The sequence below is a fragment of the Pseudorasbora parva genome, chromosome 2 (assembly GCF_024679245.1).
Source record: "Pseudorasbora parva isolate DD20220531a chromosome 2, ASM2467924v1, whole genome shotgun sequence".
Taxonomy (NCBI): domain Eukaryota; kingdom Metazoa; phylum Chordata; class Actinopteri; order Cypriniformes; family Gobionidae; genus Pseudorasbora; species Pseudorasbora parva.
In genome coordinates, this window is record NC_090173.1 from 19162270 (window position 1) to 19177725 (window position 15456).

Consider the following 15456-nt stretch of genomic DNA (forward strand, 5'->3'; position numbering starts at 1 on the left):
TATTGTGTATATATGTTGATCGCGAAAACAGCATTGCAGACATTATTTTAGAAACTGGGAGCTCATGTCCCATCAGCTTTCTTAGCAAAAGTTTTTGGGCTATTTTCTTTTTTTCATAAGGAATTAGCACTGAGCAAATGGAGGTGGCGCCTATGAGACTGACTCCTGGAGAGAGACAATCAGGGGATGGAACGTCCTTACCAGAGACACCCAACAATCTGACTAATGTGAGCGCTCTTCTTTAATTTGTACAGTTTTACAAACACTGAAGTGACAAAAATGTACTTATCATCCTGTATCCCAAGACTGGTTGCCCACTGAATCTAAGCAGGGTTGAGCCTGATAATTACCTGGACAGGAGACCTTCTGGAAAGACTAGGTAGTTGCTGGAAGGGGTGGTAGTCAGGCAAGCTCACCCTGTAGTCTGTGTGGGTCTTATCACTGCAGTATAGTGACGGGGACACTATACTGTCAAAAAGCACCATCCTTTGGACAAGACGTTAAACCGAGGTCCTGACTCTCTGTGGACGTTAAAAATCTAAAAAGAGTAGGGTTTTAACCCTAGTGTCCTAGCCAAATTTGCCCATTGGTCTCTGTCCATCATAGCCTCCTAATCCATATCCTGATTGGCTTCACCACTCTGTCTCTGCTCCACCAATAAGTTAGCAGTGTGGTGGGCTTTCCTGCGCAATATGGCTGCCATCACTTTATCCAGGTGGATGCAGCAAATTGTTAGTGGTTGAGATGCAACAGAGTAAAGCGCTATATATTTGTAACAAATAATTATTCTTTATTTATATTAACAACCCATTCTCTGTGTTCTGTTTAGCTCTCAGCTGTGTATGCCGAGCTGGAGAATGTCTATGCCGGGAAGAGATCCAAATCCCTGAAGAGTCGACCTCCTCCTGCTCCTGACACTATGGTTAGCGTGGATGTCTTCCCGCATGCTTCCTCTCAGTCTGTCAGGACACACTCTTCCTCTCCATCTGTTCGGGCCACTTCAGGTACATGACAGGTTTTTGATTGCCATTGTAGATTGTGATTATCTAGAATCTCCTTGTCATTTCTCTTTATAGTAGGTGACAATTACATCTAAGACTAATATAAGAGACATTTTATCTTATTAACCATTGGTTTTTCATCTTTATCTCTCAGGTAGCCGCAAATCTGCATCATCGCAGCCTGTGCCTCCTCCACCACCTCCTCCTCCACAGCCTGACTCATGGATGCAGGAGCCTCCCCTCAGTCCTCAGTGCCCCTGTTACCCTCCAGGTCTTCCGTCTCAAACAAGTGCTGAGTCCAACCCCTACATCAGTTTAGACAGCCCACCTCTCTCTCCACCCTCTCCTCCTGACTACCCTCCTAGTCCACCCATTCGAAAGAAGCGCTATACCTTCTCGCGTCCACCCCGTACCCCAGACACAGATCTGTTCATGGAGGCTCTGAGTGAGCATCTAGGACAGCAGTTATCTGTGGATGACTTCCTGTCACCAGAGAATGACTATGAAGAGGTATTATATATGGTTTGATATTTGCTTTTATTGTTGTGACAATACTTCATTCGCTTGATAAGTTCAGTGGCTAATCTTAAATGGGCTTATAATTGAAAAACTTAATGCCATTTTGTATTTTTTACTTCAAAATAATACCAGGATGTTGTCCAGATGACTTTCCAGAATGAGGAAGAGGAGGTAGAGGAGGAAGAGGAAGATGAGGAAGAGGAGGTGGAAGAGGAGGAGGAGGAGGAGGAAGAAGAAGAGGGTCCGTACATGCCTCCTGAGCTAAGCAGTCCAAGCGAAGTGCATAGTAGCAGTGAGGATGCCAGTTCTCTCACCTATTCCTCCAGCTCTGAGCACATTCCTCCACCCCCTCTAACTCCTCCTCCCCCTCCCCCTGTCCAATTCAATGACCAGGGGGGTCATGCTGGATTCACCCCTGAACACACACCTCGACAGTTGACCATCCGTCGCCATCCTGGACCTCCTCCTCCGCCACCGCCAAGGGCTAACCCGCCTCCAAAGCGGCAGTCCATTCACAAGGTGTTGCCCACACGTGATGAGCTGATGACTCCGCACCAAGTCCTTCAAGAGCACCATTCACTTCCGGTTCAACCAACAGCCAGCCACCCTCAGCAACCTCAACAGCAGATGCACCAATCTCTGCCCCCTATGCCCTCTCCAGAAATAAACCAGTCATCCATCCCCAGTCATGCAATCTACGAGATGCAACATCAGGTTAATCCAGCTCACCAGGTTCATCAACATCACCAGATGCAACAGGATCACCAGATGCATCCAATGTATCAAAATAAACCAAGTCACAAATCTCAGTCGATCAAAGTGCGTCAAAACCATCACTCACACCAGACTATTCAGACTCAACTCTCTAGTTCTATGGATAGGCTTGATAGGATTGAAAGAAAAGAACGCTTGGATAGACATATTTATGAGATGCAGTCCCAACCCTTGCATTCAGATCAACAAATACACCATGCTTATCAGATGCACCAGAGTCATCAGGCTCACCTCTCAAGCTCGATGGATAGACTTGACCAACTGGAGCACATCCAGCGCTTGGAACGCTTGGAGCATTTGGAGCAAATTGAGAGACTGGAAAGGGCTGATAGGCAAATGCACAGAGCACACATGGCTCAAGCTGTTTCTCAAGCTATTCAACCGTCTCTGCAAACTCCGCAGCAGTACCACCACCAAATGCATCAAGCTCATCAAGACTATCCATCCACCCAGCCTCCTCAGCCAACTCGTCACATTCACCAGATTGAACACATACACCAGGTTCAGCCCATCCAGTCGGCTCCTCAGTATCACCAGATCCACCAGCCCCACCAACCTAACCAGACCCAACAGATTCTGTCGACCTTCCAACCTCATCCTTCACAGCAGCAGCTTCAGCAGCAACAGATACAGCAGCAGCAGCAACAACGTCAGCAGCAGATTCAACAGCAGCAGCAGATTCAACAGCAACAACAACTTCAGCAGCAGCAGCAGATTCAACAGCAACACCAACTTCAGCAGCAGCAAATTCAACAGCAGCAGCAGATTCAACAGCATCAACAGCTTCAGCAACAGCAACAGATTCAACAACATCAACAGCTTCAGCAGCAACAACAGCTTCAGCAGCAACAACAGCTTCAGCAACAGCAAATTCAACAGCAGCAAGTTCAGCAGCAACAGCATCGCTCGACCCCTCAGATCCCCCCCATTGCACAGGCCAGGCAGAGCCCTCAACCCATGTACCATGAATATCGTCATCCACATCACCATCATAGCCACAATGAAGCCCAGTCCCAACCACCAAGTACACACCAATCTCAAACTCACCACCCCACTGAAGGGTCCACTGTGGAGCCACCTCCTCCACCACCTTTACCCCCTCCTTGCATGCCTCCTCCTCTACCAAAGGCCTCACCACAAAAATCAGATTCCAGTCATATGAGTGTAAAGAGGCTACGCTGGGAACAGGTGGAAAATTCTGAGGGAACCATTTGGGGACAGGTAAAGTAGTTTGACATGAAACCAGTCTGAAAAGCTCAGTGTTTGTGTGGTTAAGAATTGTTTATGTCTCAAATTTTACATTTACATTTATGCATTTAGCAGACGCTTTTATCCGAAGCGACTTAAAACTGAGGAGTAGAGGAAGCAATCTGTCATGAAGATGCCCTAAATACAAAGATTTGTATATAACTCAGAGTAGCATATTTGCAAAAGAGTAGCGCATAGATGCTCTGCATTTATGCAGAGTACCATAAATACAGAGTAGCATATTACTCAGAGTAGCATAAATGCAAATAACTATTATAAGAGATGTATAGCATTTGCTCTTGACTCAATAAATTTTGACATGTTCTGCATCACTTCTCTGGTAAGTTTTATCTAAAGGATGTCTGATTCTAGTGGTGGTTTATTATATTTGCTCTTTCAAACTGGTAAAAGTGCATAAGCTCACTCACAATTGACAATCCTCTAATAGTTGGAGGAGACCTTGAAAGTAAGTAGTATGCCATTTGAAACATACACTGCAGTCTTTAGTAATGGGAAACATTGCATGAGGTCCATCGTCATGTGTTGGCCTCATTCCATAAGAATGAAGTGTGTAAGGACAGATGTGTTTTCTCACTGCAGTTGGAAGAAGACTCTGATTATGACAAGCTGAGTGACATGGTGAAATACCTAGACTTGGAGCTTCATTTTGGAACGCAAAAGAACCCTGGTGAGTAAAGTGTGAGAGGTTATATGTATTAATTTACTGGCTGATGCAAACATGCTGATGACCAGCTGACAAGGGGGAAACACTTAAACCATCGAACCAGACCAGCCTAATCAGCTGGAGGCCAGATAACACCAGCAAACAGCCAATTGCTCTCTATATCTTTAAAAGAGAAATATACAGTGTGGTCCATAGGTTGTAGACAACATTTGTTATGTGTGGCGTGTACTGAACTCCATTTTAAATTAACAAGTGTAACAAGCGCCCGCTAGTTAGAGCTGTGTGTATAAACCTCACTCCCCTGATCTTAAGAGACACACTAGGGACTGACACCTGAGACTGCGGTCTTTAGTGTCCTTATTAGCATACCTGCCTCCCATGCCGGCAGCCCGGGTTTGAGGCCCGCACAGAGCTGGGCCCTTACGACTTAAGTGGTTACACAAGTATAATGAAATATTTCTGTGTCATATAATACTTAAAAGCACAGTAATATCCATAATTTAATGTCAAAAAAAGAGGATCACCAGTGAATCTGCCCAGAACTGTCTGTCCTTGAAAACCGAGTGTTCAGGCAACAAGAGCCATAGTAAAAGAGGACACAAAGATGCCTACGGCAGCTCTAAGAGCATTACAGTCCTCCTTGACTGAGACAACAATAGCCTGCACATTTCATAAATCTAGCTCAAACTGAAGGGTTGCATGAAGAAAATGGGGAGGACCTCTCAGCCTGAGAGACCTTGAGAAAAACTCTTTATAGCACATCTTGTGGAAGACAAAAAGATAAAGAAGATGATTCAGATGGACCTGATGGACATGGAAGTATAGGTCAATGACAAACAGCTCATTGACCCAGAAATATAAATCCATAAAACATTTAGCCACTTTTCCACCGCCGAGCCAAACGGTTCCAGTCATATTTAAACTTAAGCTTGGTTCGGCACAGCACGGCTACAGACTGTTCTCAGCCCAGAATTCTCAGTTAACGTAAGGAAATAATTACCAGCTGGGCCAGAACGGCACAGAATGGAAATATTTATTTATTTTGTTAATCTAAACCCCTTAAAGAAATATCCAGGGAAAATGATTGTCTTACAAGTCATGCTTTTAATCTTTTAAAGGGTTACTTCAGCGATTAACATATGGCTTTGTATCAGTAGAAACCCTGGAGAATATTCAAATGATCGTGCTCCCCCCTCTTATATCCCCCTGAGACGAGAGATTTATGCATTTTATTTCTGGAAAAATTCCTCTCGTGACGCAAATTGACGATATTTGCGTCACGAGAGGAATGATTGCCCAGAGGCTAAAGACTACAGCCAGCAGAGGGAGCCATTACCGCATGTTTTCAACTCGTGCATGGGGAATGGAGATCACACTTACAGCACAGCTCAGCTACAGGCATTAAAGGGGTACTTCAGCGCTGGGAAGATGAATCTGTATTTAAACTGGGTCATCAATGTAGTAGAAATGTGAAATTATTTTTGAATTTGGTGTCTTCTAGACTGAGAAAAGACAGAAAATGTATTTTTGTCCCATGGGGATGAAAGACTACAATTCCCAGAATGCTTCGCTGCCCTGTGCCATTCCCAACGCCACCAACTTGATTACAGTGACTGAGTTAGAGAAGACACTACAATTAAAAACTGAACGTGTGTGTTCAATATAATGAGTGAGTCGCCGCGCGAGTATCACAGCACTGAGCACTAACTGCAGGAGTGATGAGAGCTGAGGTAATTGACTACACTCGCGGCATACATTCACAACGCGAGTTCAGTCTGGCGCGTTTCAGTTCATGCCTTTACAAGCTTAACTTTCATAGAAATTAATTTGAGAAGTTAGAAGACTTACATTGCACACCATAGCTCCGTTTAAATGAGTGCCTGTAGCTGAGCTGAGCTCTGAGTGTGATCTCCATCCCCCATACGCGGATTCAAAACATGCGGAAATGGCTCCCTCTGCTGGCTGTAGTCTTTAGCCTTTGGGCAAACATTCCTCCTATGATGCAAAAATCGTCAATTTGCATCATAGGAGGAATTTTTCCAGAAATAAAATGCATAAATCTCTTGTCTCAGGGGGATATGAGGGGGGAAAGCACAATAATTTGAATATACTCCAGGGTTTCTACTGATACAAAGCCATATGCTAATCGCTGAAGTAACCCTTTAATTTAAACGGATGCTAGGCAAAGTAAGTGTTTTAACTTCTCAAATTACTTTCTATGAGAGTTAAGCTTCCAAAGGCATGAACTGAAAACGCTTTGTGAATGTATGCCGCGAATGTGGTCGCGATTACCTCAGCTCTCATCACGAGAGTTCATCAACTCATTTATGACTATAAATGTGATCTGACTCCTAATCTGAGTCTGCTGTGAAACTCACGCGGCAACTCGATCGTTATATTGAACAGACACGTTCAGTATTTAATTGTAGGAACTCAGTCTCTGTAATCCAGTAGCTGGCTTTGGGAATGGCCTCACAGGGCAGCGAAGCATTCTGGGAATTGTAGTCTTTCATCCCCATGAGACAAAAATACATTTTCTGTCTTTTCTCAGTCTAGAAAGCACCAAATTAAAAAATAATTTCACATTTCTACTACATTAATGACCCAGTTTAAATACAGATTCATACCCCTTTAAGCACTGGTGTTGATCTCAATTTATGTCCGAAAGATGAACACCACCGCAATGTTGTAATTGCCAGTGGTAAATGGCTTTACGCCCAGACTTTCCGCCTTCCAGCATGAAATGGTATTGGTCATAATTAATTACAAATAATTTTTTGTTTACTGTGGATGAAGAATGGGTGTAAAGCTTGCCAGAATGCATTTCTCCAGGCTATGAGGAGGGTAGGCAGGCTTGTGTGACAATGATCATTTCCAACCAAAATTACTAACAAGCTTATATGTAGAAACTTCCCGAGAGGACTTGAATGTCTAATACCTGACTATTCTTTCATCAATTGTGTTTATCCTCATAAGTTATTTTTACTCACGGTACGATTCCTGTCTCAGTTTCTCTTCCAGAGCCCTCACCTCAGGTGGAGACTTTCAAGAAGAAAGATGTGGTGGAGATTCTCTCCCATAAGAAAGCCTACAATGCTTGTGAGTAGCAAACAATGATTCAAGTCAGGGTATTTTGTCTTCTTGTCCTTTTTCGAGCTGTGATGGACTGAAGAGTTCAGTGGCGTTTACTTGTAAATGTTTAGAGTGCTTTCAAGTCAAGTATTTACTTAGATATTTTCCTCTTTGGTCTTACTTTGTCACAGTGTATTATTGTTTTTAAATTAAAGGGGGGGGGGGGGGGTGAAATGCTGTTTCATGCATACTGAGCTTTTTACACTGTTAAAGACTTGGATTCCCATCCTAAACATAGTCAAAGTTTCAAAAACTAATGTTGGACGTTTGATGGAGTATTTCTGTGTCAAAAATACTCCTTCCGGTTTCTCACAAGTTTCGGAGAGTTTTTTTCGAGTATGGGTCTACTTGACGTTAATAGATCGGAAGGTCCTTGTATGGGCCGTACGGGCTCTTCTCCCGGTAGGGTGCGCGCGCGCGTCACTAGCGCGAGAGAGGAAATGCACGCTGTAAACAGTAAACTGCTCTCAGCTGCAGATCCAGTCGTCCGTGAACACTAATGTCGGTTATAGTCCGCGCCGCGCTCCACTTCATTCCTCCACATTGACATTAAGCGACTTCAATGCTTCAGCACAGCATTCCGGGAAGGCAGCGCTGCATTTGAACCCATTTGAACGCAGAAATGCTTCAGTCGCATCGCAGAGTGGATCTCCACACTCCAAGAAGTGTGTTTTTGACGGAGCCGTCCCAGCGATAAAGGTTCGGTCCTGCTTTGGAAGCAGCCGGTAAGTAAAACTGCTTCAAATGTCTGTGCTGTGCTTATCGTCGTGTATGTAAACATCAGTAAACGACACGATCGCGTGCTTCGTCATTCAAATGCACTAACGGACTTCATTGCTGTTCTATGTAACTTATAACGTTACACTACTCTGACGTGCAAAACCGTGTTGCTTGCTACTAAGGTTTGGTCGCATACAATAGTCCATAAACCGAATCATGTCATGTTGACAGGCCTCTAAATACAGTACATACCACAGAGATGGACGTCCTGCTGTTGCTGTTTCTATTTCAGCCTCCGAATTAGATTCTGGATCATATCTATTAGCTGAGATAGCGATGGGTTTCTCCACGCTTGAGGACGTCACCGCTTTGCGCATATGTCATTCTTTAGCTCCGCCCACACGATACGCCTCCAGGCGCTCGTTTTTTTCTGGAAAGACTCGGTACAGCCCAAATTTTGTTTTACAAATATAATAAAACGAAAGACTTTTCGGAGATATGAAGGATGCAATACTACTCTATAGGTACTCAAGATTGACATGAGATTGACTGAAACTGAGTGTTTCACCCCCCCTTTAAGCTTGACAATATTATGCTATCTTCGCCAACTGTTAGTCAATGAGCCCAAGCACTTTATTGTCTCTTCTTTAATTTTTATAGCAATCTTGATTGCCCATTTGAAGCTGTCGCCAGGCGAGCTACGCCAGGTGCTTATGACGATGTCGAGCGAACGTTTGGAGTCTCCGCATATTAAACAACTGCTCCTGTATGCACCAGACGATGATGAGGTCAGACAGTACGAGCAGTTCAGAGATGACCCAAGCAAACTCAGCGAGCCTGATCAGTTTGTCCTACAGGTACATGATTAATAAGATGTGTAATGAGATTGATGAATAAATTATTATTTTGTTTTAGCAGGATGTGTATTATTGTTTTTTTGTTGCACAAGATAGCCTATTATGATTATACATCGATCAGTCATAACATTGACAGGTGAATAACTGATTATCTTTTCATCACATGTTAGTGGGTTGGATATATTAGGCAGCAAGTGAAAAAAAATCCTCAAAGTTGATGTGTTAGAAGCAGGAATAATGGGCAAACGTAAGGCTTTGAGAGAGTTTGACAAGGGCCACAGGGTCATGGGCGGCCATGGCTCATTGATGCACGAACAGAACTGGACCACGAAGCAATAGAGGAAGGTGGTCTAGGCTCATGAGTCACGATTTCGTTTACATCTCATGGACAGCTGGGTGCTGGGTGCTTGTGCGTCGCTTACCTGGGGAACACATGGCATCAGGATGCACTATGGGATAATGGCAAGCTGGCGGAGGCAGTGTGATGCTTTGGGCAATGTTCTGCTGGGAAACCTTGGGTCCTGCCATACATGTGGATGTTACTTTGACACGTTCCACCTACCTAAGCATTGTTGCAGACCATGTAAACTCTTTCATGGATAATGCGCCCTGCCACAAAGCAAAGGTGGTTCAGGAATGATTTGAGGAGCACAACAACGAATTTTAGTTGTTGACTTGGCCTCCAAATTCCCCAGATCTCAATCCAACTGAGCATCTGTCGGATATGCTGAACAAACAAATACGATCCATGGAAGCTCCACATCGCAACTTACAGGACTTAAAGGATCTGCTGCTAACACGTTGGTGCCAGATAACAAATCACACCTTCGGGGGTTTAGTGGAGTCCATGCCTCGACGGGTCAGGGCTGTTTTGGCAGCAAAAGGGAGACCAACACAATATTAGGATATTAATGTATGCCTGTTCAGTGTATGTAAAGTATACGTTTTATTTAATTAAATTTTTTTGTATAATTTTACCAATACTTGTGCTTTTGTGTATATTCAGATGCTTTCAGTGCCAGAGTATAAGACCCGCTTGAAAAGCCTGCATTTTAAGACTACCTTGCAAGAGAAAACAGAGGAGATGAGAGGGGCCTACGACTGCATTTTCAAAGCTTCAATGGAGCTCAAGAACAGCAAAAAACTGGCCAAGATTCTGGAGGTATAATTCCTTCATTTCCACCGAGTCATTCAGTTTCTCCCCAGATGCGCATGATCACACAGTCACGAAATCAAACACAAAGAGAGCCATTCACAGTCCGGATAAAAGACTGTTGACATATTCTTAAGGCAGGCTGTTCATAATACACACGGCAATGTACATGCTGGATCAAAAACGACCTTTTTTATCATGGCATGTAGATTAACTTTTTTCATTTGGTTTTCAGTTTGTGCTGGCTATGGGGAATTATCTGAATAACGGCCAACCCAAGACCAATAAAACGACTGGATTTAAGATCAATTTTCTCACTGAAGTAAGCCTTGTCGCTGTGTATGCATCATGATGAGTTCATTAAGGTTTATTGTTAGGTACTGAAAAGGTTTATTTAAAGAATCATTTTCTATCATGATATAACTACAGTTCTCCATTTTTCTGCTTGAAGCTCAGTACCACCAAAACAGTGGATGGAAAGTCAACATTTCTTCATATCCTGGTGAAATCATTGTGCCAGCACTTTCCTGAGGTTCTGGATTTTAGGAAGGAGCTTGTGACTGTGCCACAAGCAGCCAAAGGTGAACAGCTACTTGAGTCCAGTTCCTTCTCTTTTGCAGTCCGAATACATTTAGTGATGTCTCATGGATGAAGGCTTAAGACACTGATTACACAATGGTGCTCCTCGTCAAGTTTTGTCCTAGACATGGATCATCATTCCCTTTTAAAGTTGGTTTCTTGCTTCCATAGAGGGTGCTGCAGATCTCTTTAATATGAGTCATTGCTTTGTTCTCCACAGTGAATCAGAGAAACATCACCTCTGACTTTAATGACCTACATGCCACAATCCAGGACATTCGGTTAGCCTGCCAGAAGATGCCAGCCACCACTGATGATCGATTTGCTATTGTTATGAGCGTATCCTCCATCAAAATATCTAAAATGGATAGATTTTATCTTCTGGTGCATTCAAGTCCTGACATGAGAAGTTGCTATTTACCAGTTGGGAAGTCGTAATTATGGCATCAGGTGCGTTCTAATAAAACTTTTGGTCAGAGCAAGATGGCAATGCACCGTTTACAACCAGAATTCAGCAAGATTTTTAAAGACTTGATCTACAAAACAATGATAATTCGCATTGAGGGTGTTTTCATTCAATTTATGAAGGTGATGTATGATGAATTTTTAATATATTTTAATGTAAATTGTACAATACAATGGGATGTAAATGGGGGAAATCATTTTAACAAATGTACAATTAATATACATAATGCATCCATTGGTTCTGACGTTTTCTTTCTGACTTTTAATAATTATGTCTTCCGCGTGCGTTCAACTCATAAATACAAACTTTCCAACATGAATTAAATGCACTTTTATCATGTCTTATAGTTGCAAATATGGCAACTTTTCCAAGCAGATCCAGGTCAGATACCATATTTCGACCACTGAATATGCTTGATATTTGCCAAATTCATCACAAACCACCTTAACTACTTGCATGTAGGGATTTCTGGAAAACAGTCACCCCGCAGTGCAGTCTCTGGAGTCTCTGCAACAGCTGGCGATGGAAGAGTTCTGCAAAGTCGCCTCGTTCTTCGGTGAGGATGGAAAGACCACCGCCACTGAGAGTTTCTTCGGTATCTTCGCCGAGTTCATTGCCAAATTTGAGGTGAGCTTTGTATTAGACTACCTGATGGATGTTTCATTTTCAATTTGAGTGTCAGTCTAGCAAATGAGGTAAAGCTAGTAAAGCAAATGTATTGAGGTTTTTAGCACAGAAAGGTGGGAAAAAATAGGTCACTTATCTGAGAGCTGTTTTTAGACATGCTCTACTCGCTTACAACACAACTATTTACCAAACATTAACAATGTCCGTTACAAGACGAACAACACACACAAAGAACATCATTGATGCACTGTCAAAATAAATGACATGTGTAATGAAATCAAATTGTGCAAAATAAGTAATGCAGAAAGGCATGAATTTGATTGTCAAATACATAAACAGCTGATATTTATTAAAGATACCCAAGATGAATGGGGTAAAATGTAACTTAAAGGGTTACTTCAGTGATTTAGCATATGGCTTTGTATCAGTAGAAACCCGGGAGTATATTGGGATGATCGTCCTTCTCTCTTTTATTATTCTTAATTAAAATTTGCATTTTCAATGCTATAATATTTTATATTATTTTTTATTAAAAAAAAATAAATTCCACACAAGGTCAGCAGAGATAACAAAAAGATATTTTGAGCTGAATTTGCGTACAATTGTGAGTTATTTTGAAATTATAAATATGAAGAAATTGCTTACAGGATTATTTATTTATCACTTATTGATTAATATAGTAATTTAAAGGTAAATAATCTTTAAAAAAAATGCATTAAATAGAAAAAAATCTAAATGTAATGAGCTTTCTGAAGAAGAAAAAAGTATAATTTTAGGGCCTCATTTTCATTTGATTTTACAATATTTCTTGAGTATCACCAGTCTGGATGAGGAGTATGCATTTTATAGGTATCAAATGTTTATTTCAATATGTTGTTGTTGTTGTGTAGAGGGCTTTGAGTGACATCCAGACCACAGAAAACCCTCCACGCAGCCCCAGGAGCCCTCGCACAGCTTCTCCTGTGGCCTGGTGACCAACCCACCCAACATGAGGCAAACCCTTACAGTACATAAATGTGCACTTACATACATACATACTTCTATATCTGTCCTGAATTATTTAGTGATTATTTACAGTCATTCAAGGACCACATGTACAGTAATAATATAGTGCACAAGAGTTGTACAAGTGACCTCTCTGGCACATATCGGACAGGAAAACTTCGGTTATAGAGCAAATGGTGCAGAGAAAGATCATAAATGGCTTTAAATCATTTGGTCTAGGACATTATTTACAGGATGGACTGTTTGATTTTTCTTGGCGCTCAAAAACCAGGATATTTTTGCCTCTTGTAAATGGACAAGAATTGCCGCCAAACTTTTTGCAGTGGAATTGTAAACATAATAAGTGCAGTTAGATAAGATATATTTAATGTAAAGTGTTATTAGGACTGTGAGGGTCAGATTTGACTGACTTTATATATTAATAAAAGTGTTATTTAGGAGAAAAGTGCTTTAACAATGTGTCTTAATTCTGCTTATATGTATTTAATCAACTTGGGTTGGAGTTGTTGGTTGGTCATTGTACTGTAAAACAGGTATTTTGTTAAACTAATGTCTTAACTGATAAAGTCATTCCTGATATGCAGGATATTTAAGTGCAATATATTATGAATTACTGATGATGATTTATTTAAAGCAAAAACTACATATATAGAGATATATTATTGTACTAAAGAGGCCATTACTGTAGTTGGTATATTGCTTTACTAGTTACAGAAACAGTGATGAGCTAGATTATAATTTCACTATATGCATTTGCTATTTTTAAAGTATTAAAAATTAACCTTTGTGATGCGTTATGTCTGCTTTAAAACCTTATTACCATAGTAAATCATATTATTCTTGTATCATTCTGTTCATCGTTATTGTCATTGATAAACTTTCTGTATGATTTGTATTAAACTATCCGATTGTAAAAATTGTGACTATCACATATGGTTGAGCCTTTATCTATACAGTTGAGGTTATAATTATTGGCACCCCTGGTAAATATGATCAAAGATGGCTACAAAAATAAAATCTGCAATGTTGATCTTTTATTTAAAAATGCACAAAAATCTAACCTTTCATTGAAGTAAAAGGGGTAAATCACATTATTTATTTAAATGCACTTCTCAAACACGTTGGCCACAATTATTGGCACCCCTAAAATATCTCCGTACTACGGAAGAGGATTAGGGCCAAGCAAAAAAAAAAAAAAAGCATCTCGAGATTAAAGTCATTATAATGCGAGATTAAACTCGTTAAATTTCGAGAAAAAAAGTCGAAATAAAATCTTGAGAATAAACTCATTAAATATTGAGAATAAAATCGTTGTGTTTCGAGAAAAAAAAAGTAGAAATAAAATCTTGAGAATAACACATTCGATCAGTGTTCATTGCAGCATACTGATAGAGGACATGGCAGAGTTGGATCACTTAGTCAAGCTATATTTCAGACTTTCTTTCAGTAACAAAGAAATACTATCAACTTTAGCTAATTATGACAAAATTATATTAATGTCCTCTATCAGTATGATATGCAATGAACACTGATCGAATGCGTTATTCTCAAGATTTTATTTTGACTTTTTTTCTCTAAATATAACGACTTTATTCTCGATATTTAATGAGTTTATTCTCAAGATTTTATTTTGACTTTTTTTCTCGAAATATAACAAGATTTTTCTCAAAACACAACGACTTTATTCTCAATATTTAATGAGTTTATTCTCAAGATTTTATTTCAACTTTTTTTCTCGAAATATAACGAGTTTTTTCTCGAAACAGAACGACTTTATTCTCGATATTTAATGAGTTTATTCTCGAGATTGTATCTCGACTTTTTTTCTCGAAATTTAACGAGTTTAATCTCGCATTATAATTACTTTAATCTCGAGATGCTTTTTTTTTTTTTTTTTTTTTTTGCTTGGCCCTAATCCTCTTCCGTACTGATGTGTATTCCCATTAATATTTACATTTTTTACATTTTTTGTTCTCCAAACTCATCAGGCATTATAGAAGAAAACTGTTGTTATCTTGGCAAAAGGAGGTTGCAAAAATAGGGTGCCAATAATTATGGCCAATGTGTTTTGGATAAAAGCATTCATTTCATAATTTTATTTACCCCCAACTGTTAATTCTTTTACTTCAATGAAAGGTTAGATTTTTGCGCATTTTTAAATAAAAGTTTAAAAAAATATTTTTACTGCCATCTTTGATCATATTCACCAGGTGTTTCAATAATTCTGACCACGACTGTAAGTGTTGATTTAAAAAGATTTATTATGATAATATTTACCATGCTAATTCATTTCAATTGCATCATGGTTGGCTTGTTTTTTTTGTTTTGTTTTTGTTTTTTGAGTTTACAATTAAATGTAAGTAACCAGGGGCTTGTATTATAAAAACAGAAAATATTTTTACCATATGATCACAGCACATGTCGTTTATTACTGTTATTTAAATTAATTCATGGGTCATTATTATAATGTCAGTCTTGTAAATTGCTTTGTATTTTTACTTTTAGCACACTCCACAGTGTTAATAGCTCATGCTCTCCTGATGAATCATCTTTAAAGACAAATTAATGGTTGGTGGTGATAAAGGCAAAAAATATATATATACGTACTATACTAAGTTATGAGCATTTACAGTTCAGGACAGTTCAGCACTTTTACTATTGTTTGTTCATTTAAGAAATGACATGGTGGC

The 15456-nt window shown here is 40.2% G+C and overlaps 1 protein-coding gene across 2 annotated transcripts in view; it reads left to right on the forward strand.

The window, feature by feature from the left end:
- Positions 1–13553, forward strand: part of grid2ipa (glutamate receptor, ionotropic, delta 2 (Grid2) interacting protein, a) — a 36724-nt gene extending 23171 nt beyond the window's left edge. For both annotated transcript variants that reach the window (XM_067458331.1, XM_067458337.1), the window contains 13 exons: positions 121–227; positions 830–1004; positions 1156–1511; positions 1653–3515; positions 4143–4230; positions 7237–7326; positions 8740–8936; positions 9943–10098; positions 10325–10411; positions 10541–10670; positions 10889–11007; positions 11597–11761; positions 12652–13553. In XM_067458331.1, the coding sequence (XP_067314432.1) occupies positions 121–227; positions 830–1004; positions 1156–1511; positions 1653–3515; positions 4143–4230; positions 7237–7326; positions 8740–8936; positions 9943–10098; positions 10325–10411; positions 10541–10670; positions 10889–11007; positions 11597–11761; positions 12652–12735 (3617 nt within the window). In that variant the 3' untranslated portion in view covers positions 12736–13553. The remainder of the gene's footprint in view (positions 1–120; positions 228–829; positions 1005–1155; positions 1512–1652; positions 3516–4142; positions 4231–7236; positions 7327–8739; positions 8937–9942; positions 10099–10324; positions 10412–10540; positions 10671–10888; positions 11008–11596; positions 11762–12651) is intronic.
- Positions 13554–15456: the final 1903 nt, after the last annotated feature.